This window comes from Mus pahari, chromosome 23 (genome assembly GCF_900095145.1).
Source record: "Mus pahari chromosome 23, PAHARI_EIJ_v1.1, whole genome shotgun sequence".
NCBI classification, from domain to species: Eukaryota; Metazoa; Chordata; class Mammalia; order Rodentia; family Muridae; genus Mus; species Mus pahari.
This window is the reverse complement of record NC_034612.1, coordinates 15,801,499-15,824,575: the sequence shown is the minus strand read 5'-3', so window position 1 is coordinate 15,824,575 and position 23,077 is coordinate 15,801,499. Positions and strand designations below refer to the sequence as shown.

The window sequence follows — 23,077 nt, the reverse complement described above, 5'->3', positions numbered from 1 at the left end:
CTCTCTCTCTCTCTCTCTCTCTCTCTCTCTCTCTCCCTGCCAATCAGAACGTAATACTCTCAGCTGGAACTCCAGCACCACAACTGCCTGTCTGTTGTCATGCTTTCCACCAGAATGATAATGGGCTAATTCTCTGAAACCATGAGGAAGTCAACAACTAAATGTTTTCGTTCATAAGAGTTCCCTCAGTCTCTTCACAGCAAAGAATAGTAAGTATGGCAGAAGTTGGTATCAGAAGTTGGGTATTGCTGTGTTGGGCCTGACCACACTGTTTGTTGGAAAAATGTGTAAGACTTTGGGAGTTTGGACTAGAAACGTGGTTGAATGTTTTAGTCTGGGCCTAATGGGCCATCCTAGTAGGAGCATGGAGGACAGTGGTACTGAAGACAATGTTGATGACGCAGGTCCAATCCAAGAGGTTTCGGGGGTGGGGATATTATTAAGCAGCCTAGAACCAGTTCCCCACGTTAGACTTTGGTGTAATCGTGGCTTTTTTTTTCTATTGTGGGTCCCCCACCTTGAGTAAGGAACTATGTGTGTTGAGTCTCCCCAGAAAAAACCCCCACACAACAGTCCATTTGCCTTTGATAACAGTCTCTTCCTTCATCCCTATAATAAAATAATTGGAAATAGGGTGGGATGAAGGGAGAGGGACTCATTTCAGCTCTTGGCATAAAGGGATGCAATCCATCAAGGCAGAGAGGGTAGGGACGCCTGGCCAGACTGTGTGCTAGCAGAAGAGCAAACCTGAATACTCACATCTCAGCACAGAGGGACGGGAAGCAGGGCAGCGATAGAAACCTCAAGGCTCTCCTTTCCCAACAATCTACTTCCTCCAGCTAGGTGCCACCTTCCAGAAGAGCAGTTGGTGCTCTTAACTGCTGAGCCATCTCTTCAGTCCCTTTTTTTCCTTTTAGGTGCCACCTTCACAGCCTCCTGAAACAGCACCACCAGCTGGGGACCAAATGGTCACACACTTTGAGCCTGTGGTGAAATTTCACATCCAAACCTTCAAGAGAAGTTACCACCTCCTAACCTGAAATGCAACTTCTGGTTACTCTCCTGTGTGTCAGTTCTCCCTGTAGATGATCTTTAGCATGGTGACAATGATGCAAACAACGGTATCAACATTAATGAGTGTAGACGCTTCCCCTAGAACAGCTCACCAAATTCTTAGGAAACTCTACTGAGCAATCTCAGCCATCCCTCGCCCCCTCCACATGGAGTCATCCTGAGCCCCACAAAGGGAACCAAGACATGGCAAATTCGGCCATTCCACTTTCCAGCCAATAGCAAGCAAAGTCAAAAGCAAGGAAATATCCCTGAGTGGAACTCGGCCTCATGGAGAGATGCGACTAGTCACAGAGGGGCAGGATGCATGAGATATAAACTGGCTCCTCTAGGGGATGCAGGAGCCTTGAAATGTTCAAGAAGGAGGCACTGGAGACAGATGAGGGGGAGAAACAAGCCCCATATGGCTTCCGTGACATCTGTCCACATGGTAAGCATGCTGTCCCACCATGCGGCGGCCATGACAGAAAGGCTATGGAAAGGACCACTCTCTGGCCAGCCATGCACTGATCTGCAGTCCCCTGTCTTCCTCCATTTGTGTTTATCCAGCTCCTTCTCCCCGAGTTCTAGTCTATCCCTATCCATCATGAGAGCGGACATGGAACCACTGGCCAAAGAGGGTAGGGTCACGTCAGTAAAGACCTCCTTGGGAAGTGAGCCCTGGATGCAGGAGACAAGGTTCCCTCCAAAGCCTCTTAGCAGCCACATTCTCAGGATTTATCTCCAACTGCCACTCATTACAGGGTGCTAAAATTACACTCAAGCCAGAGATGCATTCCCACCTGCTTGCAACAATCTCATCACAGCACCCAAGTAGCTGCAAGTGATTCATCCTAAGTGGGCTCGTATTCCCATAAATCCTTTATTTGCTCAAACAGGCATGGGCCTGGATTTGGCCAAGGACTGTACTTAGCCAACCCTGGTGTCCTGACCTGGTCCCTCCTTTCTGACAGAGAAGCCCACGTCACTCCACAGCTCCCGTGGGAACTGGCACCTGCCTTTGCAGACGGTGAGGTACACTCCTTCAGCCTCCAGTACCACACCATCCCAGCCCAGGCTTCAGAGCTTGTAGGGAATTGGGCGTTATCAATTATACATAGAGTAAATCACCAGGGCCCTGAGACAAGATTAGCCACGCCAGCCTTGTGTGCACATTGAGCTGGAGAAAGGGTTCTTGGGAAAAGATCCAGGAAAACCTTCCTTCCCCGCTGGACCTCAGGTTGCCTCTTAACAAGTGATGTCCTGCCAAGTTGTGGCTGCCACAGAGCCAACTGTGGGTCACTATGGTGAAACTGATCCTCAAAACCAAACTGACTGGCAGCTGAGACGGAAGCACTGGGCTCATGTGTTCAACAGCTAGCCACAGGTGGCCCCGAATATCTGAATGTGGATTTCCCCACATTTGGGTCCAGTATAGGAAAGTCCAAAAATATTTAGTATTTCCAATGCGTACCCACTCTCACCATGCTTTGGAGGTTCTGAAATTCTACCCATAATCCTGTTTTCAACTCTGGCTCCTGAGCCTAATGTGAACAGAGCCCCAGACAAGCTCAGAGGGAGAAATGTCATCCCTGCCATGCCAACGGGGCAGACATGTGGGCAGTTTAATGGGCTCTGGGACTCTGTCCAGCTTCGGCCAGTCAATTCCCAACAAGGCTCTTTCAGTCCATCTGCGTTCTAAACTTTGCCAATCCTCGGGGCCACCTGGGGACTCTCAGAACAGGCCAACTGACAAGGGTCTAGTTCTTGGGCCTCTAGAGCCTCTGTCCCCAGCCCACAGTCATGACGCACTTCAGTGAAGCCATCTTCCCCAAGTGTAGCACTTGGACCTGATATGAACGCAGATGGAGATGACAAAAGACAATAGGTCCCCAGGAGCCGCTTGGCAACACCACCAATGAAAAGAGTCTCATATGGTAGACCCTAAACGGCTTCCCAGGAGCCCTTATGGAAAGCAGGTAAATAAAATGCTACTTAAGTACATTTCCCTTGTTCAAACAGTGCACACCAAGCGTGCGAGGGATGATGGGCTTACAGATACTTCATGCTTCTTTGAGTGATATAAGCATTCAAAGGAGAAGCTGAAGCCTGGGCTCAGAGGTTAAAGCACTTGCCACGCAAGTGTGTGGACTGGAGTTCGGGTCCCCAGAACTGGTGGGTAAGGTGACCCACGTGTTATGCTAGCCCAAGAAGGCAGAGACAGGATCCCCAGAGCAGGTGGGCTCAAGAGACTAGACATTATTGGCAAGTTCTGTGTTTGACTGAAAGACTCTAGCTCATTGTATACAATGAAAGAAGATGTTCCCTGACATAAGTCTTAGAACCTCTACATATTTGCACACTCAGGGACACCCACACATCCCTAAAGATAAAGAGGAAAGAAAACACAATAAAACAAAACAAAACAAAACACTCAAAAGAAGTTCCTTCAGGGCTCATCTTCATGAGCCCTGGTTCCTTACCATGGTGAGAGGGACGATGCCCACAAAAGTTGTCTGGCTGATGAAGATCTCAGAGACGAAGAGCTCACTCATGGAGTCTTCCACAGGATATTCTACCTGCCAGGTGATTTGCTGGGCCCCAGCAAGGCTGCTGCTGTTATCGACTCCAAAGTCCACTTGCAGAATCTCATAGAAGGAGCCGTTTGCCCTGGAAAACAGACATACCACGGGGTTAAACGTAAAAGCACGTGACTCTGTAGAATGCAAAGGTCACAGTCATCTTAGGCTGTCCTCTTGGTTAATGAGGAGTTAGAGAGGGTGGAGACTCACTCACCGCTACCCATGGGCAGCAGCACCTCAGAGTGGGTGTGCAACCCTTCCCTAAAGAAGAGATGCTCTTTATTGAGTTTCCATTTTTTTTCTATGGCTGTGACAAGCACTATTACAAAAAGCAACTTGGGGTAGGGGCTGGGGCTATCTCAGCAGACGGCTGACAGTCTGTCACAGAAGGAAATTAGTGCAGGAACTTGGAGGCAGGACCTGAAGCAGAGGACCATGGAGAAACATTACTTCCTGACTTATTTGGTCCAGGAATGACACTACACACAGTGGTCTAGACCCTCCCACATCAACAATTAGTCAAGAAAATCCTCAGGCCGTTCTGATGGGAGCATTTTCTAAATAGGGGTTTCATCTACTTAGATGGCCCTACTTTGTGCCAAGTTCATACACACACACACACACACACACACACACACACACACACACACTATAAGTATAAGAGCCCAGGTTTGCTGCATCTCTGGGCATGACCCCACATAGCTCTCTGTCCTGCACACCCACCCACAGAACCCTCAGGCCACACTCAGGGAAAGCCAAGAATTCTCTGACCCGGGTTCCCCTCCTCTCCAGGCAAGCAGGCACAGATGATGCTCTGTCTATACAGCTTCTCTGTAAGTCATGAGTCCCTGGCTCAGACTCTTCAGAATTTACAGAATGATGATGATTTTGTGGGCTTAAGGGATCAACATGAGATCAATGGTTCAAAAGGATGACACAGGTTCCATAGATTATCACAGAAACCGTGGCTGACAGGGGGATTATGCTAGACTTTCCATCAGCCCCAAATTAGATTAAATATAAATACAGAAATACCACCTATCTGCCTTAATTCATAACATGAACACACCTGTACATTCCCACTCACATCCTTACCCATCCATACACTCACACACATACATACACACTCCTGCACATGAGGGCTCTTAGAAAACGAAGGCTAGCTACTGCACTGGAAGTCATTCACCAAACACAGAGAATTTTAAAAAGCCATCAGCGTGGGTCTGTGACTGGATCTCATCCTGTGAGCCTCTTGCCAACTTCCCTGCATCTGTCTTGACTGGGACCGCAGGAGGATGACGGCAGGGAAGCTAATTCCCCAACTCCCCACAACCTGAGTCCCCCCCCAGGCCGGCTTGCACCATCTCTGATGATGAGTCTATTTGGACTAAAAGGGGTTCAGGACCTCTTTCCTGCCTCATGAAGCCTGGTGAGCTCAGCATCTGGTGTCTCAATGTTTAGTCTATGAGAAAAACTTTGGGGGAAAAGGAACCTGCAGTTTCACCAAGAGAAATCTTACCATGGACAGCACCCACACACCCAATGACTTCCGTAAAACAATGCCTGAGGAACACTCAACTCTAGGCTGTCCTCCTATCTCAAGAGGTTGCAAAGATGGCATCCAACGCTTGGATGTGGAATGCCATCCATCAATGGGTCTCCTGTAAGGGACAATCTATATTGGAAGATGGAACCTTTGCCTTCTCTCAGAACCAAAGAGTTCTTTTTCAGCATTGAATAATGAATGGCAGCTACCTTTGAGGAACCAGAAGAGGTGCAATGAAGAAGACTTCATGTGCCATCCCTGTTAAAGCTGTGTGTGGGCTCTGAGGCGAGCAAGGAGAAAAGCCAGTTCTGTCAAGTGAGACATGACGGTCGCCCTCTAAACCATGTATCGTCCAGCCTGTGAGTTGATCCAGATACAATGGCTGGAAAGGTAGTCACAGCGGGGTCACAGCTGTGAGGGTTTTACTTGTTTTGCTTGTTTGTTTTGTTTTGTTTTGAAGCGTTTTCCCTCAAACCAGAAAGAAATCTTCTACTTCAGGCAGCTGGGTACTTTCTAATAAGTTCATTTATATGGAAATTGGCTCATAACTATTAATTTTACCTGCTCCTGAGCCACTCTTGATAAGCTTTGAAAAACCGAGGAAAGAGCTCATTGTGTCTCGGTTTAATAATGGCGGCTGCTACTGAGGAACCAGCATCCCAGTGCCAGCTGTGAAGTGAGCATAAGGCAAGCCCGTGCTTGGCCTGTGGGAGAGTGCATGGACATGTTCAGGAGTGTGCATGCATGTGGAGTGGGAGGTGGGGATATGGATGTGGGTGGGTTTGCATAGGTGTGTGTATGTGGGGAGTGGGTATGGGTGTGAGAGGGCGTGTGCAAGTGTGTGGATGTTTGTGGCAGGGACTGGAATGAGCAGAAGTCTGTGTGTCGAGCAGGCTCTGGCATATAGCACCTCGGGCTGGAGCACAGGTCTCCTTGCAGAAGGACTTTCTTCCTGAAGCCCCATCTCTAAGAGAAGCATCACCCCATGGTACAGGCTAGCCCCATCTCTAAGAGAGAAGCATCACCCTGTGGTACAGGCTAGCCCCATCTCTAAGTCCCAGAGGCCTCCCAAGATAGGGTTGAGGTACACAGTATGAGAAAAGGAGTCATGGGGAAGACCAACCCATCCCCTGGTCCCCAAGGACCACATTCAAACATGAGTCCCTGTATCACTTGTAATGATGACCATGCTGATATGTGGCCCAGGGAAAAAGAAGAGATGGGCGGAAAAAAGTGGGGGGGGGGGGGGTATGTGACATTCTGTCATTCACATAGACTTTTTTTTTCTCCCCACTAACTTCTAAATAGTTCTGAGTCAGCAAGCAGAAATGGTGGCAAAGTCCCCCAAATGAGATTTTCTAGAAATGAGATGCCACAGATTGTGGCCTCTGGCTTGCTTCATCTTGAGATCTTTTGCCTGGACATTAATATAAACAAAAGTGGGCAAGAATCAAAGTGGATGCTCCAGGATGGAACCTGCTGGTGACCCATAAAACACAGTGTGGACCTGGATGGACAGCTGCTCCAGACGTGCACACACACACACACACAACACACATGCACATACACACACAAACACACACATACACACACACACAGAGGCACATGTACACACATGCACACACATGCGCGCACACACACATACACGCACACACGCATGCATGCCCACCGAGGACAAAGGACTGTACTGCCACTGCTCTGACAATAGTCAAATCGGCAATCGCAGCCACACTGCTGGTCCCATTTCTCCCTGTGATAGAAAACACGCTGGGAAAATGAGGGAGATGGTTTAACCAGCTCATGATGGCCAGTTCCAGTCTGTCATTGCGCAGAGGTCAGTGTAGGAAACTCTAAGTGGCTGGTAGCATCACTTCCCCAGTGGAAAGCGGAGAGAAATGAGACAGGGGGCCCTGGGGGAAAGCCAGAGGGACAGTAAGGGATGGGTATGATCGAGATGCATTGCACACACATGTGAAACTTCCAGAAAAATCATTTTGTTCAATTTTTTAAAAATCCAGAGATGACAATGTACTGCAGTCAGTTCAACTTTTTAATAGAGACCATAAATTACAATAGGAAATACCAGAGGTGGGTCTGGGAGGTGAAACCTCATGAGGAGTTGACATTTGAGCCAATACCTAAAATATAGCTGGGAGCCAAGCCTACCCTCTGCAAACATTTGTTGAATAAATGAGTGACTCTATTTTAAGCTTCTCCATCCTCCCCCCCCAAAAAAAAAATCATGGAAAAATGTGTCCCGAGCGTCTACAGGAACACAAGTTGCTATGTAAAAAGGAGCAGCCATTGTTCAGTGCCATCTGCTTGGTGAGGTCTCATCACAGCCTGGCTTTATCTCCGTAGCTCCCTTGCCCTTCTCCAAGTCTGGCTGCTCCATGGTTTTTGTTTCTGATATACTATTATTTATTGATGGTGGCAATTGTCATAGACAGATATATACTCAGAGGCACATAAGTATCACGAGGGTAAGGGGGACGGTTTTGTTTTGTTTTTCCCTGTTTTTCCTGCTAATGTGTCCCCAGAACACTGCTGGAGACACTGAGTGTTCATTAAGTGTGTATCAGACAAACCAATGAGTCAGTGAATAGCCAGCAAGTTTTCAGGCCTCAGAGGAACACACACTGAGTGAGTCCCAAGGGACTAGGTCGCAGCCGCTGGGAACAAACAGCTCCACTATGAGCTCACAATGCAGGGATGGTTTGCTGAGCAAGGCTGAACCAGGATACACAATACAGAATGGGCCGGAACTGCCATTCAAAAGGCCACATGTGGCATGTGTCTGGCATTTGATGTGCCCACAGCAGGTAAATCCATGCAGGCAAGACACGGGGGAGCGGTTGCCAAGTGTCAGGCCAAGTAGAGGATGGGAATTGACTGCTAATGGGTAGCTTTCCTTAGTCTGATAAAAATTCCCCCAAATCGTAAATGGTGATGATTCTAGAACTTTACAAATAGGCTAGAAACCAATGAACTGTGCACTTTAAGATGCTGTGATCCCAGTGCTTGGAAAGTACTGGGACAAGAAGACTGCTAAGAGGTTAAGGTCAGCCTGGGCTACAGAGTGAGCTCCAAGACAGCTAAGGCAGCAGGGTGAGACCTTGGGTGGGTAGGGGAGACAGAGAGAGGGGAGGGAGAGAGAACCACAGACAGACAGACAGACAGACAGACAGACAGACAGACAGACAGACAGACAGAGTCAGGCAAGATGAAGGGAGTGCAAGAGACCGAGAGACAGAAAGACAAAGACAGAGAAGATGAAGGAGAGGGAAGGAGGGAGAGAGGGAGGGAGGGAGGGAGAAAGAAAGAAAAGGAACAGATTATTTTACTTAAAGTTTTTATTTAAAAAAAATAATAATAAAGTCACTAGCCCTCTTATCGGGTTTGTTCAGCTTTTGCTTCAAACTTAAAACCATTTTTCAGGAACAATTATCTCCCTAAATTCTTTATCTGCCTCTCAGATCAGCTGCAGCCAGGCAGCTGCAACCAGACAGCCAGCAGCTACCCTACTGCCCCAGCTCGGGAGAGGGATGCTTGGTCCCTCATTGAGACATTGTTTCTGCTTACGAACGTTTTTTTCCCAGCGCTGGAGACAATCAATCCGCTTAACGAGCAAGCACTTTGGACACCTCCACCTCGCCGGCTGCCAGAGCTGGGCCGTTTCCCACACTAACAAGTCACCTCACTTCCAGCTTATTTGATTTTATCAGCATCACCATGACAAGCCCGGAGACAGCTAAGACAATTGCCACAATTATTTTTTTTTTCCTTCCATCAGTATCTGACAACATCCCAAACCCTTCCAGGAAATGATGGCTCAGAGTCCTCTCACTCCCGGCTCCTAATACAACTTCCTGGAGTGATATCTTCCCCTGCCCTCCACCACGTTCCTCTTTATTACTGACCTGGCAGAAGAAGAAAAAAAAATTGTTATATAAAGCAGTGGACTTCCCAGTGGGTTCTATTTCTATTTAGATTCTCTTCAGAGAAAAAGGCAAACCCAGGCTGCTAACTGACAGGGGAGATAACATGACAGACTGAGGATAACGGCATGGTAGATGGAACCTCTAATCCCATTAGCTCTCCTAAAGCAACAGAGGAAATATCCACGACTTCAGCTGAGAGCTAAGCTGGGGACCTGACTTCTGTACTTACTGATTTCAGTTTTCACCACTGTGTTGAAGAAAGGGTGTGTTTCCAAGAGACAAAGTCCCTAAGAACAGGGGAGGTGGCAAAACTGGGAAAGGACATGCCATGTGTGGATGAGGACCTGGGTTGGATGCTTCATGGCCATGTGGGAAGCCAGGCACCTGTGACCCCAGTGCTAGGAAGACAGGAACATGAGGGTCCCTGGAACTCACTGGCCAGCACATCTAAAGTCATTATCAAGACCTAGGCCAGTGAGAGACCCCGTCTCAAAATAACATGTAGATGGTGACTGAGGAACAATGCCTAAGGATGTCTTCTGGCCTCCAGCCCCATGTGCAAGCAAGTGTATGAGCACACATGTACATGTGCACTGCACATATGCATACACATACACATACACACATATACACATGTTCTGCACAGATGCACACATACACAAATCCCAACGACATAAAAACAGTCAGGGTCTTCTCCTAGGACCCTCTAACCCTACTACTCTCAGTCCACCATGAGCTGGCCCTTTGTGGGCTTCCAGAGGGTGGGGTGTCCATTTACACGTGAATAGTGTCCATGAGTGGTCTCTTCTGCATCTAGAACCCCAGATCTTCTGACTGAAGAATCTCTGACATTCCCCTCCCTGATAGGGGGACAGACAGCAGGATCAATCACCTGGCTCTGTCTGCTGGGGCAGAGGAGACGGTGACTCTCCTGCACGCTCAGTATTGAAGTGGTCAGCAGTGCTGATGCCCAATGCCCAGGAAGGCCCTGGCAGAGGCAGTCAGGCAGCCACGGGTGGAGCTTCCCAGATCCACCATGTCTAATTCCAAAGCTACACTGGAAACACACTCCAAACACTTGTGTATGATTGTCTTAACAGACAGTTATTGAGAGATCCTATCGTCCCCAGGCCTCTACCAGGTAAATAAGCAGATGATAAAAACAAAGAGAGACAGACAGACAGACAGACAGACAGACACAGACAGACACAGAGAGAGACAGAGGCACAGAGACAGAGAGAGACAGAGACAGAGACAGAGAGACAGGGAGACAGAGAGACAGACGGACAGACAGACAGAGACAGACAGACATAGACAGAGACAAAGAAGCAGAAAGAGACGGGAGTGGGAGAGAATGCCTACCTCTACATGGAACAGAAACCTGTGTAAGGCCTGCTCCTCGCTCTGGTGGCTGAACACGAAGCAGCCTCTGTAAGTGTGGATATTTTTTTTCCTAATACTTAACAGTCTAGGTGGCTCTCCAAGGGACAGCTGCTGCTAATGAGAATGGGGTCCTGAGGTCATGCCCTGTGCATGCTGGGTACCTGTGGGGCTTTCCCGGTGGCCATGAAGGCACCTGTCAGTCCAACACCCTTCAGGCTACCCTGGCCACCAGGGCACAGGTGGCAGCCACAAAAGCAATCAATGGTAATTTATTCCCAGCCCCGGTGCTTTTCCTGCTGAGATGGGAGTGACACCGTGCAGGAAGGACTGTGCTGAGCTGTCTACCAAGGAGACTGTAACAATTAGATGACCAAGGATCCTTCATGGCTGACCTACAAAGGTCAGGCCCAAGAGGAGCTGCCCAGAGAATATAAGATCTGAAAGGACTCAGATTCACCTAGAGGAGAATTTAAGGAGAGATGTTCATAGCTCAGACAAGAGGCTAGAACTCATGAGGCCAGAATCTGCTCCCTGGTGCTGTTTCAGGGATGGGGCTTGGCCGGGGAGGTGGGGAAGGGCTGGAAGGGGCATCGGGAAGGAGAATGGGTGAGAACAAAGTGTAACCGCATAGGTATGAAGATACAACAGAACCCATGACTTCATATTCAAGCCTAAAATGTCTATAATATTGAAGAGTAGGGCCAGGACCTTCTGCCTTCCTTGAGTGCCTATGCCAAGGTTGTTCAAGAAAAGATTGTTCCAAAACACTGAAGGCCAAGAAAACTGGGATCCAAATGTCAAGCTTAGCCATTAAAGACACTTCCATGGACACTTCTTTAACCCCTGTTCCTGACTCCCTTTGGCCAGTCTGGCCACCAATGAGACTTTGCCTCTAAACTTCACTTCTCATTCTTCCAATAGACACTTGTCTCTTCAGCGCATGCACACACACACACACACACACACACACACACACACACACATACACACACCATAGCAGCCTGGGAAACTCATTTAGAATTTTTCCTGCAGAAGTTTTTCCATCTATTCTGGAAAAGTCTGAAGTGGTAAAACATCTTTACTCTGAAGTTCATGGCTTGTGCATGCATGAATGCATCCATGTATCCACCCACTCCATTCAACTGTCTATCCAAACACCCATTCATCCATTTATCCATCCATCCATTCTTCTACCCATACCTCCGCTCATGTCTACCATCCATTCACGCATTCACTATCTACCCATTTACCTGTTTATCTATCCATCTGCTTACCAATCCATCTATAGCCCACCTACCCATTCATACCTTCAACTGTTTTGTTATTTTAAGGTGCTAAGGACTGAATTCGGGGCCTCATGCACACCACCAAATCAGGAGTTCTACCACTGAGCTACACCCCAAGCCAATGAAGTTCTTTTGTTTTTTTCATGATTATTATTTTCAGTTAGTACACAAAATAATGGGTCCATTATGGCATGTTCACATACTCTCATTCCCCCCACAACACACACAGTAGTGTCTTTCCATCCCACAGTAAATCCTATGTCATAAAAGTGTGTTTATACATGCATGTACATATGTGTACATGTGCACATGCCTCTGGGTGCATGTGTGTGTGTGTGTGTGTGTGTGTGTGTGTGTGTGTGTGTGTGTGTATGTGTTCAACCATTCACCAGTTTATAAGTGCTTGTGCCTGGTCAAACAGCAAGCACACATGCCTTTCACCAAGCTGGAAAGTTTGCAGCCATCACTTCTATAATATTTTTCCAGTCCCCTTTCTCTCTCTTCTCCTTTAACTCCAATTTCACATGGAAGTCTTGCTGTTCTCATACAAGGCCCTGAGGCTCAGTTCATTTTTTTTTCAGGGTTTTTTGTTTTTGTTTTTGTTTTTCTATTCTTTGGATCAGATAATTTCCACTGGCCTATCTTTAAGTTTTCGGACTATCTTTTCCATTGTATTTTTGTTTTTTGGTTTTGGTTTGGTTTGGTTTGGTTTTTTGGAGACAGGGTTTCTGTGTAGCCCTGGCTATCCTGGAACTCACTTTGTAGACCAGGCTGGCCTCAAATTCAGAAATCTGCCTGCCTCTGCCTCCTAGCTGGAATTAAAGGTGTGTGCCACCACCACCCGGCTTCCATCGTCTTAAATCACCTGGTAAGCCATCCAGCTTTAAAAAACAAAACAAAACAAAACAAAACAAAACAAAACAAAAAACAACAACAACAACAAAAAAAACCATTCCAGCTGTTCTAAAGTTCAGTACTAGAATTTTAACTTCGCTCTTTGATAGCTTCTCCTTGGCTCCTGTTTCTATCCACTGGGTCGGTTTGTCTTCTGTTCCTAGGACAAAGTACACGAGGCTGGGCCATGCAAAGAGGACTCACCTTTTGGAGGACTAAAGTGCAAGGTCATGTGATCTGGTGGAGCTAATCCTGGTGATGACTTCATGGCAAGTGTCATGACAGTGAGGTTGGATTGCATGTTGGGGAAGGTCATGTGATCACATGAGGTGTCAAGCTTGTACTACAAGAAGAAGTAGCTCTCTTCTAGTGACAACCAACCAGAGTCCTACGAGAACTAACTCAATCTTTTCTGAGGGCTGTACTCCAGGGACTCCCTAAACTCCGCCTCTTGAAGGCCCCAACACTTCTCTTCACTGCTACTCAGGAGGCCAAAACTGATGCCTACCCCCAACATCTGAACCCTAGGGGTACACACCATACCTAAACTACAAAAGACATATTCTCTTTAATTTTTATAATTATTTTTGCCTTCCTTGTAATCTTAGTCTCATTATATCAGTTTCCACTGATTGTTATACTTTAATATCTTTTTTAGGACTGGGTTTGAACCCAGGGCTTCAAGCACACCGGACACATGCTCTAGCAAAGATCCATCCACCCATCCCCCACACCGCTTGCTTTTCCTGTGGCGTATGCATCTCATTTGTTGACTCTTACATCAACTAATACTAGGCTATGATCTAGACACAGTGGATACTTACATCATAGAGGCTCTGCGTTTGAGTACATTCTGGCCTTTGCTTCTTTATTAGCTGCACAGTTAATGTGAACATCTCAAAGTCTGCATAAGATACAACGGCTCCAGGGTCACCCATAGACTTGGGTAAAGAATATCTATGGAATCTGAGGACTCCCCGCTCCTCTTTGGAAATCCTTATTCATTTTGTTGTGAATCACCCCCAAACTTGGTCTTGGGTTCTTCAAGCTAGCAAGATTGGATTTTCCGATTTCAACCTTCCCGATGTGGGGCCTTCCTCACACCTTAAACCAGGAAACAGGAAACGTAGGCGGTGCTGTCCCTGTCCCAAGGGTCTGCTACTGCTTCTTACATCATTCCCCTTAGGTGTCAAGGATCAGGGGCAGGGGTGGGTGTCACATCTTCCCCCTCTGCCACCTTAGCTCTTGGATTTGCCAGTACTCACGTGGTACAGGTACAGTCAACCATAAGAGTGGCATGGGGCTGACGAGTGGGGTAAGTTGGTAAAGGGCTTGCAGTGTGAGTGTGAGGAACTGAGTTCAAGTCCCCAAGCACTCATATAGAAAGCTGGGCCTGGTGGCACATGCCTCTAATCCTCCTACTAGGGAGGCAGAGGCAGGAAGAGATCCCTGGAGCTCAGTGGTTAGCTCATCTCGACCAATCAGTGAGCTCCAGAGTCAGTAAGAGACCCTGCACCAGAAACTAAGATAGTGATGGATGAAGACACTAGACACTGGCATCTCTCCTACACACACACACACACACACACACACACACACACACACACACACGTGCACACAACTGCATATGCACCGGCACACAGGTACACTCACAGGGAGGACAGCAAAAGGACCCCTTCGATGGGGCGTCACAAACAACAGCCATCAGCTTTCAAGTCAAGCATTATCTCAGCTCCGAAGAGCAAGGCAAATAACTTAAAGAGAGGGAGCCGAACCCAATAGCAGCTACTCGAGAGACAGGGATGGGAAGGCTACAGGTTCGAGGCCAGCCTGGGCAACCCAGCATGACCTTATCTATGTATTTAAGACTGGGATGCAGCCCATTAGCAGAAAACTTACCCAGATTAGGTGAAATCACAGAGGGCAGGGAGATTGTATTCGGTGATATTCTAAAAATAAGCCCAATTAGAACTTCTAACCTTATTAACCTTAAGCTTTAACAGAGATAAGTCTCAAAATAGGTTGACATTCTGAATGCCACCTGGGTCAGAAATCAGATCCCTGCTCTGCTAACCTTCCACCTACCCGATGGCTTTTCAATAAAGATCATCTGTGCAGAAAGTCAATGGGAAACCACGCCAGCTCCTCTCATCCCAGAGCATATAAATCTCCCTGCATGAGGCGCCATCCCTCAAGAGACAGGAACTCTCCTGCCGCCAATTAATTAGGACCAACAACTCCATCCTAGCTTCCATTTAGCCTCTTCTGTGAATTTACAGCTGCCTCGAAATTCTTTTTTTTTTTTCTTTTTCTTTTCTTTCTTTTTTTTTTTTAAGACAGCATTTCTCTGTGTATCCCTGACTGTTCTAGAACTCACTCTGTAGGCCAGGCTGGCCTCAAACTCAGAAATCCACCTGCCTCTGCCTCCCAAGTGCTGGAATTAAAGGCGTGAGTCACTGCTGCTGCTGCGCCACTGCCACCGCCACCACAAGGCTCAAAATAATTCTTATTGGTCACTCACCCTGTCATAATCAGATCTTAAGTCAGCCCCAATTGAAAAGGACCTCATAACTGTGACTTGTCTTCCTTGATTGATGGTCTATTGGAAGACTCTTGAACCGGAGCCCATTCCTATCCTGCCATAGTGTGACTGGGAGAAGGGTTTGTTCCCAGTATCAATAGGTGTCAGACTTGAATGTGAAATAACAAGGAAATACACTAGTAACAACCTGGATATTTTTTTTCTCCATTGTCTCTTGAGACCACTTGTAGATCCAATTATAGAATCCAAAAATGAGGCGTCCTGGGACAGGGAAGGCGTCTGTATACATATTTGATAAGATGTTCCTACGGCTGCAGGGAAGGAGGCCAGGGCTTACATGGGACTCGACCCAATTCTCACCCCTCATCCATTTCGGCCCGCCGGTGCATGTCCCCAAGGAAAGGCAAACGAGCAAGCGCAGGCTGTGGTGAGATTTGAATATGGGTAAAAGCCAGACCAGCGAGCCTGGAGGAGAGAGAATATACACTAATTGCCCTGAAACAGAAGAGCAGCAGGTGCCATCTGCTCTGGTAGCCAAGCCAGGCCACACTAATGAGGGGCCCAAGTAGCTGTGTGGAGGCCCATGCAGTTAGCTGAACTCTTGTCACCAGGAGCTTGTCCCCTGTAACACCTGCCACCAGCAGGGAAGACCTCGAATATGTTTGAGACAAAGCCCAGTTTCAAGGGTGCAACTCTGTCCTGGCTTCCATCCAAAGAGCCAATCCCTGCTGGGATCGGAGCCTCCAAGGTAGCTTGTGCAAAGCTGGTCCCACCAAAAACACAGCTCAGTCTTTACTGCAACAATGTGTCCTGCTCTCTGTGATGGAGGCTGGCGGGCTCACCCTTACAAAAGATGCCAGGAGACTGGAGTCCACACTCGCTCAACTCAGAATGAGAAGACATGATTGGAGACGTGCAGGCTTTTACGGGAGCCGAACCTTTGAAATTAAGTGTGGCTCAGAACACCAAGGTCAGCATACTCAAGAAGACAGACACAAAACTAGAGACTTGCTGGCGCCTGTGGTTCTCTTTGAAGACTTTAAAAATGTAGCATCTTGACTGGGGTCTGGCCTGAAGCTTACTCATTCCACATCCATGGAGATGGCTGAGCATTGTCTAGCACAGGAGGGTAAGACCTTTCAGAGCTCATGTTCTAGTGTGGAGCACTGACTGCTCTTCCAGAGGTCCTGAGTCTAATTCCCAGAAACCACATGGTGGCTCACAACCATCTGTAATGGGATCTGACACCCTCTGCTGGTGTGTCTGAAGACAGTGACAGTGTACTCACATATATAAAATAAATATCTTTTTTTAAAAAAAGAATAAAAATTTTAAAGAATCCTTTAGGCTAGAGGATGGGTGGGAGATGGTACAGAGAGAACCTGCATGCCTTGACAAAGCAGGAAGTCACTGGCTTCAGTTGTGTGCCCACTGGTGACCCCACCAGGTTCCAATGGAGCCCCAATCCAATGGCCACACAGATGGCCCTGGTTAAAGTAAATGGAGCCAAACACCAAAACTCATGAATCTTGGAAAGAGACTGGGGTGGAAGGACGTGGGAGGAAGGTATGAGAAGGTAAGAGGGGGGAGGGGAGGGGAGGGGAAGGGAGGGGCCAGAATGCATGTATGAATTTGTTAAAGAACTAACAATATTATCTGCTAATCCCCTGGCGGGCTAGAGAGATGGTTCAGCATTTGAGATCACCCGCCACTCTTCCAGAGGACCCAAGTTCAGTTCCCAACACCCATGGCAGGCCATTCACAACCTCCTACAACTCCAGCTCCAAGGGGTCTATAACCCTCCCCTGAGCTATAAGGGGTACCACATGCCTTGTCAAAGCAGGATGGAGAGAGTTCTCATTGATATCCCATACAGTGTGCCCGGACAGGAAAACCCAGAAGACTGTAATGTCTTAAAGTTGAAGAACCTCCTTAGTTAAAACTAATTAGGGGCTGGGGGTGTGGTCCAGTGGTAGAGGGTTTGCCTAGCATTCATGAGGCCTAGATGTCATCTCTATCTCGAGAGAGAGAGAGAGAGAGAGAGAGAGAGAGAGAGAGAGAGAGAGAGAGAGAGANGAGAGAGAGAGAGAGAGAGAGAGAGAGAGAGAGAGAGAGAGAGAGAGAGAGAGAATCTGGGCATCATGTTTTTAATCCCAGCCATTGGAGAGGCAGAAACAGGTAGATCTTTGTGAGCGCCAGGCCATCCTGGGCTACATGGCAAGCTCCAGGCTTGCCAGGGCTATATAGTGAGACCTTGGAAGGAGAAAGGGAAGGAAAGGTGGATGGATGGAGGGAGAGCTGGGGGAGGGAGAGAAAGTAGGTAAAGCATGTAAATAAGCACGTTTCCAACCTAACGACTTAGAAGTCTGTCTCAAGTGTTCCCACACAGAGTGACAGCAGAGGGAAACAGAGAAGGTAATCTCCAGGCCCCTGGGAGCAGAGGCACCAAAGAGCAGCCCAGGCTGAGCAACAAACGGGTCTTCGAAGAGGAGGGAAGCCAGAGCGACTCGGAGGATGGCTGCCTCCCATCAGGCACCTGAGAGCTGGTGTGGTGAACTCCATGCAGACTGAGAACCATGGGCTCCGCAGCTGCGCCGAGCAGGGAGGTGCGGCTGGAATATACTCGCCCTAAGAGAACCAAATCGGACCACGGATGCTGTTCCCAGCCTAGAGAAAGGCCGAGCAGACAAACACAGAGCATCTTACGAAAGCAACAGACAGGGAAGGGGGACTGGGTGTGGGGTGGTGGACCGTGAGATCAAGCTAAGGCTTGGAGTCCCAGGGACCCTGAAGGAAAAGCAGGAGCTTCGCCTGCTTCTAGCACCAGGCCCCTGTCGCATAGCTACAGCCCCTTCCCCCCCATAGAGAGAACTGTGGCCATCAGTCACGTAAGGGCCAAGTCCCCAAGCCCCTCCACATGTAGATGAGACATCTCTAACATCTCAGACCAAGCCAATAGGAAGCACCTATTATCAGACCTCCCCAAAACTGTATATATAGATCTGTATATATATAGAACTGTATATATAGATCTGTATATATATAGAACTGTATATATAGATCCTATCCAGAAGGAATACAGGTGTGAGAAAGAAATGTAAAACCCAGATACTAATGCACATGCCAGCAAGATTCTGCTGAAGGGACCCTGATAGAGCGGCCTCTTGTGAGGCTATGCCAGTGCCTGGCAAACACAGAAGTGGATGCTCATAGTCAGCTATTGGATAGAACACAGGGCCCCCAATGGAGGAGCTAAAGAAAGTACCCAAGGAGCTGAAGGGGGCTGCAACCCTGTAGGTTGAACAACAATATGAACTAACCAGTATCCCCTGAGCTTGTGTCTCTAGCTGCATATGTAGCAGAAGATGGCCTAATCGGCCATCACTGGGAAGAGAGGCCCCTTGGTCTTGCAAACTTTATATGCCCCAGCACAGGGGAATGCCAGGGCCAAGAAGTGGGAGTGGGTGGGTAGGGGAGCAGGGGTGGGGGGAGGGTATAGGGAACTTTTGGGATAGCATTTGAAATATAAATAAAGAAAATATCTAATTAAAAAAAACATTAAAAAAAAGAATGTAAAAAAAAGGGGGGGCAGAGGTACCCTTTGCTTGACCCTTCCCACCTGACGAGCCAGAGATCTCCCCAGATAGCCACCGGTACACAGACCAACAGCTGGGAAATTGAAAACTTGCCCTTTCTGTGGGGGTCATCTCTGGGTCCTCACTGTGCACCAGTCACCTTCCTGAGAACTCAGGCCCAGGTTGGGAGATGTGGAGATGAGAGGGGCTGAGAGCAAGAGAGAGAGTCTCATCCGACAAGGCCCCGGGTGTAGCCCAGGAGTTTCTGGGGACTTCCATAGACTCTGCTCTGCTAAGGAGGCTACATTACCAAGGCTCATAGGGCAGCAGAGCTGAGCCCTGTGACCCCCGGTGATACTCCTTGTCATCATTATTTCAACCTGTGCTGCCTTTCTCTGCTGTTAGCTACATTTCTGCTGGCAACTGGGGAAGAAACGGGGGGGGGGGCAAATTTCCCTCCTTCGAACCCAGTATTTTCTTTATTGAGCAGTTCCGTCTTTGAAAAACAATAGCCCCAAATTCCAGTAGAAAAGTGGCTAGATTCCCCCAGCCCCACTGCACCAGGTCACATTGAGACCCAAGGAAGCTACCCTGGAGTCCTCCTGATTCATAAACTGTAATCCAGTGGCTTCTCCCCACAGTCCTTCTGGCACGCAGCCTACTGCGCCAAAACCAACGGTACCACAGAAGGATGTACTGTCGGGCGGTGGGTGACATAAAGGAAGGATGAGTTAAGCGCTTTCTGCAGCCTCCCAACTCTCTGCCACATCCCAGAAGCACCTCCTCAACAAAGCCCATCTGTGTTTTATGTTTCTGAAAAGAACCTCCTGTAAGGAGACCCAGATCTGCCCCCTGAGGAGAAGAAGTCCTGCCAGCTCAGATGACATTCTAAGAACCTTGTTTGCAAGGGGGAGGGGGAGGGGGAGGGGAAACATGGGTGGATTATCCTCATGGCAAACCAGAGAAGCCAAGTGCTGAAAGATGTGTGTCACATGGCCTCTCGCACATGTGATCTGCAGGGGAGAAGGGGGCATGAATTAAGAAAGGGGGCATTAATAATTAAGAGAGGAATGGAGGCCGGAGAATCTCTGTGAGTTTGAGAGCAGTATGGTCTATACCGAGAGCTCTAGGCCAGCCAGGGCTCAAAAACTAAGATTGGAGCCATAATAGCAGATGATATTAACAGAGGTAATAGGATCCCTCAGCCGTATGACGCAAAGTGCTCCTTGGTATTACATGCCTCAAAGTGCCCTCCTGTCCCTCCGAAGAGCTACCTGCATTCCTTGATCATATTCATCTTCTCCAGGTGATGTACTGAAATCCAGTGTACAGGCTGTGGGAATTTGTCCTTGGTCATGTGGATTTGTCCTTGGCCATGTGAATTTGTCCTCGGCTCTACTGTACACTTCTGAGGGCAAGAATTGAATGTCTACGGGCTGGAGAGATGGCTCAGTGGTTAAGAGCACTGACTGCTCTTCTAGAGGTTCTGAGTTCAATTCCCAGCAACCCCATGGTGGCTCACCACCATCTGTCATGGGATCTGACGCCCTCTTCTGGTGTGTCTGAAGACAGCTACAGTGTACTCATACATAAAATAAATAAATAATTATAAAAGTAAATCCTTAAAAAAATATGGTCTCAGTTCTCCAATAAAATGAAATGCATCAGCTGTTTGGATTAGGAAACAAAATCATTCTTTCTAGGTTTTACAAGGAACTCAACTTTAAAGATAGATATCACCATAAAGTGCTAGGATGGAGTATATACTCCAATCAGTGTGACAAGGAAACAGGGCGGTCAGGCTGGTGAGATGGCTCAGTGGGTAAGAGCACCCGACTGCTCTTCCAAAGGTCCAGAGTTCAAATCCCAGCAACCACATGGTGGCTCATAACCATCCGTAACAAGATCTGACTCCCTCTTCTGGAGTGTCTGAAGACAGCTACAGTGTACTTACATATAATAAATAAATAAATCTTTAAAAAAAAAAAAAAAAAGACTTGAATGTCTAGTTCACACCTTGCATGCCCTGAAGCCCTCACCCATCTCCAGAACTCCGAGCGGCCGGTCACCACCCAACATCCGTAGCCTCAGTCTTTCCCCATAATGCATCTGCCTTCAGGAGTCATGGCCCAAGTCCTGCCCTGGCCTGGAATCTCAGAGACCAGCTTGGAAAGGGCCTAGGGATGTGACAAACATCCGAGGCCCAGCAATGAAGAACAGGGTCAACATGGCCACCTTTCTCCACTTCGGATTGTAACAGGCACCGCCTCCTCAACAACGCTCACCTGGGTGTGTGCAATTTGCTGTCTAAGCAGCCTGGAGCCATGCTAGGAGCACTGGCAAAAGAGTCCACTAGGAAACGTAGCCAGTGGTCACATCAAGAGACAGATAGACGCTAAGCTGCCTGCAGATGCCGCTGAACGCACCCCAGCACAATTGGTCCAGGCCCCACCCACTAAGCTAGATGTGCCCCCCTCCTGAGTCCTGCAAGAAGAGGAGAGAGCGGGGGAAGCTACCACTTAGAAACCCATGGAACTCCGCATGCACCTACTGTGGACCACTTCCACTCCAAAGGATTATCTGCCCTTTCCGATTAAATCTCTCCTCGTTTCTGGTAATATCCTGAAAATCCAATTTATTAACTCAGCTTAATTGCCACTCTGACAGCTGGCTCCGCTGGCTCCTTTTCATCCTAACCACACTTCCCACAGGATGACAACTCTTCCATTGCTCCTCGTGGAAGCTGATGTCTCCATCATTGAGCAAGCTGTGAGGATGAGCAGGGTCTGTCACACTGAGGCGACCAGGGAGCAGGGTCGCCAAGGCACCAGGGAGCAGATGGTCATCAAGGTTAATCAGGCGTACTCCATGGCAACCTTTCGAATAATACTTCTGCTTGAACCGTACTAGATCTATCCCTGTCCCCCTGCCCCAAATACCCGTGCTTGCCACAGAATATGAAATTCCTTTCGACCTGCTTCAAGTATCCTAGTTAGCTATTTATTGCTGTGATAAAACACCAGGACCTAAGGCAACTTCAGATGTAAAGGTTTTAATTGGATATGACATTATGTTCACGTTTCAAAGACCTTCTCTGAGGCATTTCATCCTGAGTCAGGATGTCACACATCCTTGGGCTCATGACTTAGAGGACACCGCTGTGGCTATGGTCGGAAAGCCTCAGGTCTTTACCATGGGGCCTCCTCACTGAGCTGTGGTAACCCAGTGACATAGCAGCTGGCTGCCAGAAGGGCGTGGAGGAAGGAACAGTGCCTTTGGAGCCTCAGCCCTGTAGTCACTTCTGTGTCATACCTGGTGGAAGTGGGTCGCTCAGTCCTACGACAATATGGAGTCACTGGTGTCTCCAGGGTGTTCCCACCAAATCACAACACATTGTCCAAAATTTCTAAGGCACATTCTGCCTGTCCAAGTTCCGGGACTGTATGAGAGTTACAGGTCAGCTCTCTTGCACCCGAAACCGTTCAAGCTTTCTCTCTCTTTCTTTATACATTTATGTATGCAGCATTTAACTTTAATACTGAAATATATGGACTCGGTCATCAGAATGCCCAGTTTCTGTGTGGTAACCATGTGTGTACCCATTTTACAGGTTTGTGCGACGCGTCAGAAGCGGGACGCTGGGCAAGTCATGTAACTGTTCTTGGCCTCAACTTTCTCATGCATAAAGGACGATCCTGGATTCCTGGCTTCTGTCAAGTTATACACCAATGATTTCTCTGAGTTAGTTATCTGATGTTTCATAACAAGAACTTCTAAGTCAGAGCGAAGGGGATGGATGCACTTGCCAATAAACTGGGGAAAAAAAATCCCTTAGGACTAATAACAGGAAGGAATGGAGAGAGGGAGATGGGGGGATGAGTGCCAATTGATAAAGATAAAAGCTTCTGTGTGATACATTTACTGTCACCTTCTTCAGTTCATCTTCTTCTATAACCCTAAATCCACTGAATAAATAGGATACCACCCAGCCTCTTGTGTAACCCACCCATATTTGTTAGATGTCTCTGCAGAAAGTAATACAGAACTGAATGGCAGGGCTTGCTGTGTAAGCGAGAAGACTGGAGTTTAGATCTACACAAGACACACACACACACACACACACACACACACACACACACGCACGCACACGCACACGCGCGCACGCGCATGCGCACGCGCACGTGCTAGTAGTCATAGCAGCCCACCTGTAATTCTAGCCTAGGAAGGTGGAGACCAGGATTGCCCCAGAGCAAGCTAGCGAGCCAGATTAGACATAGG

The 23,077-nt window shown here is 48.0% G+C and overlaps 1 protein-coding gene across 1 annotated transcript in view; it reads right to left on the bottom strand.

The window, feature by feature from the left end:
* The window catches only part of Tmem132b (transmembrane protein 132B), a 252,724-nt gene that overhangs the window by 81,737 nt on the left and 147,910 nt on the right, over positions 1–23,077 (bottom strand). The window contains exon 4 of the mRNA XM_029533848.1: positions 3,534–3,720. Within this exon, the coding sequence (XP_029389708.1) occupies positions 3,534–3,720 (187 nt within the window). The remainder of the gene's footprint in view (positions 1–3,533; positions 3,721–23,077) is intronic.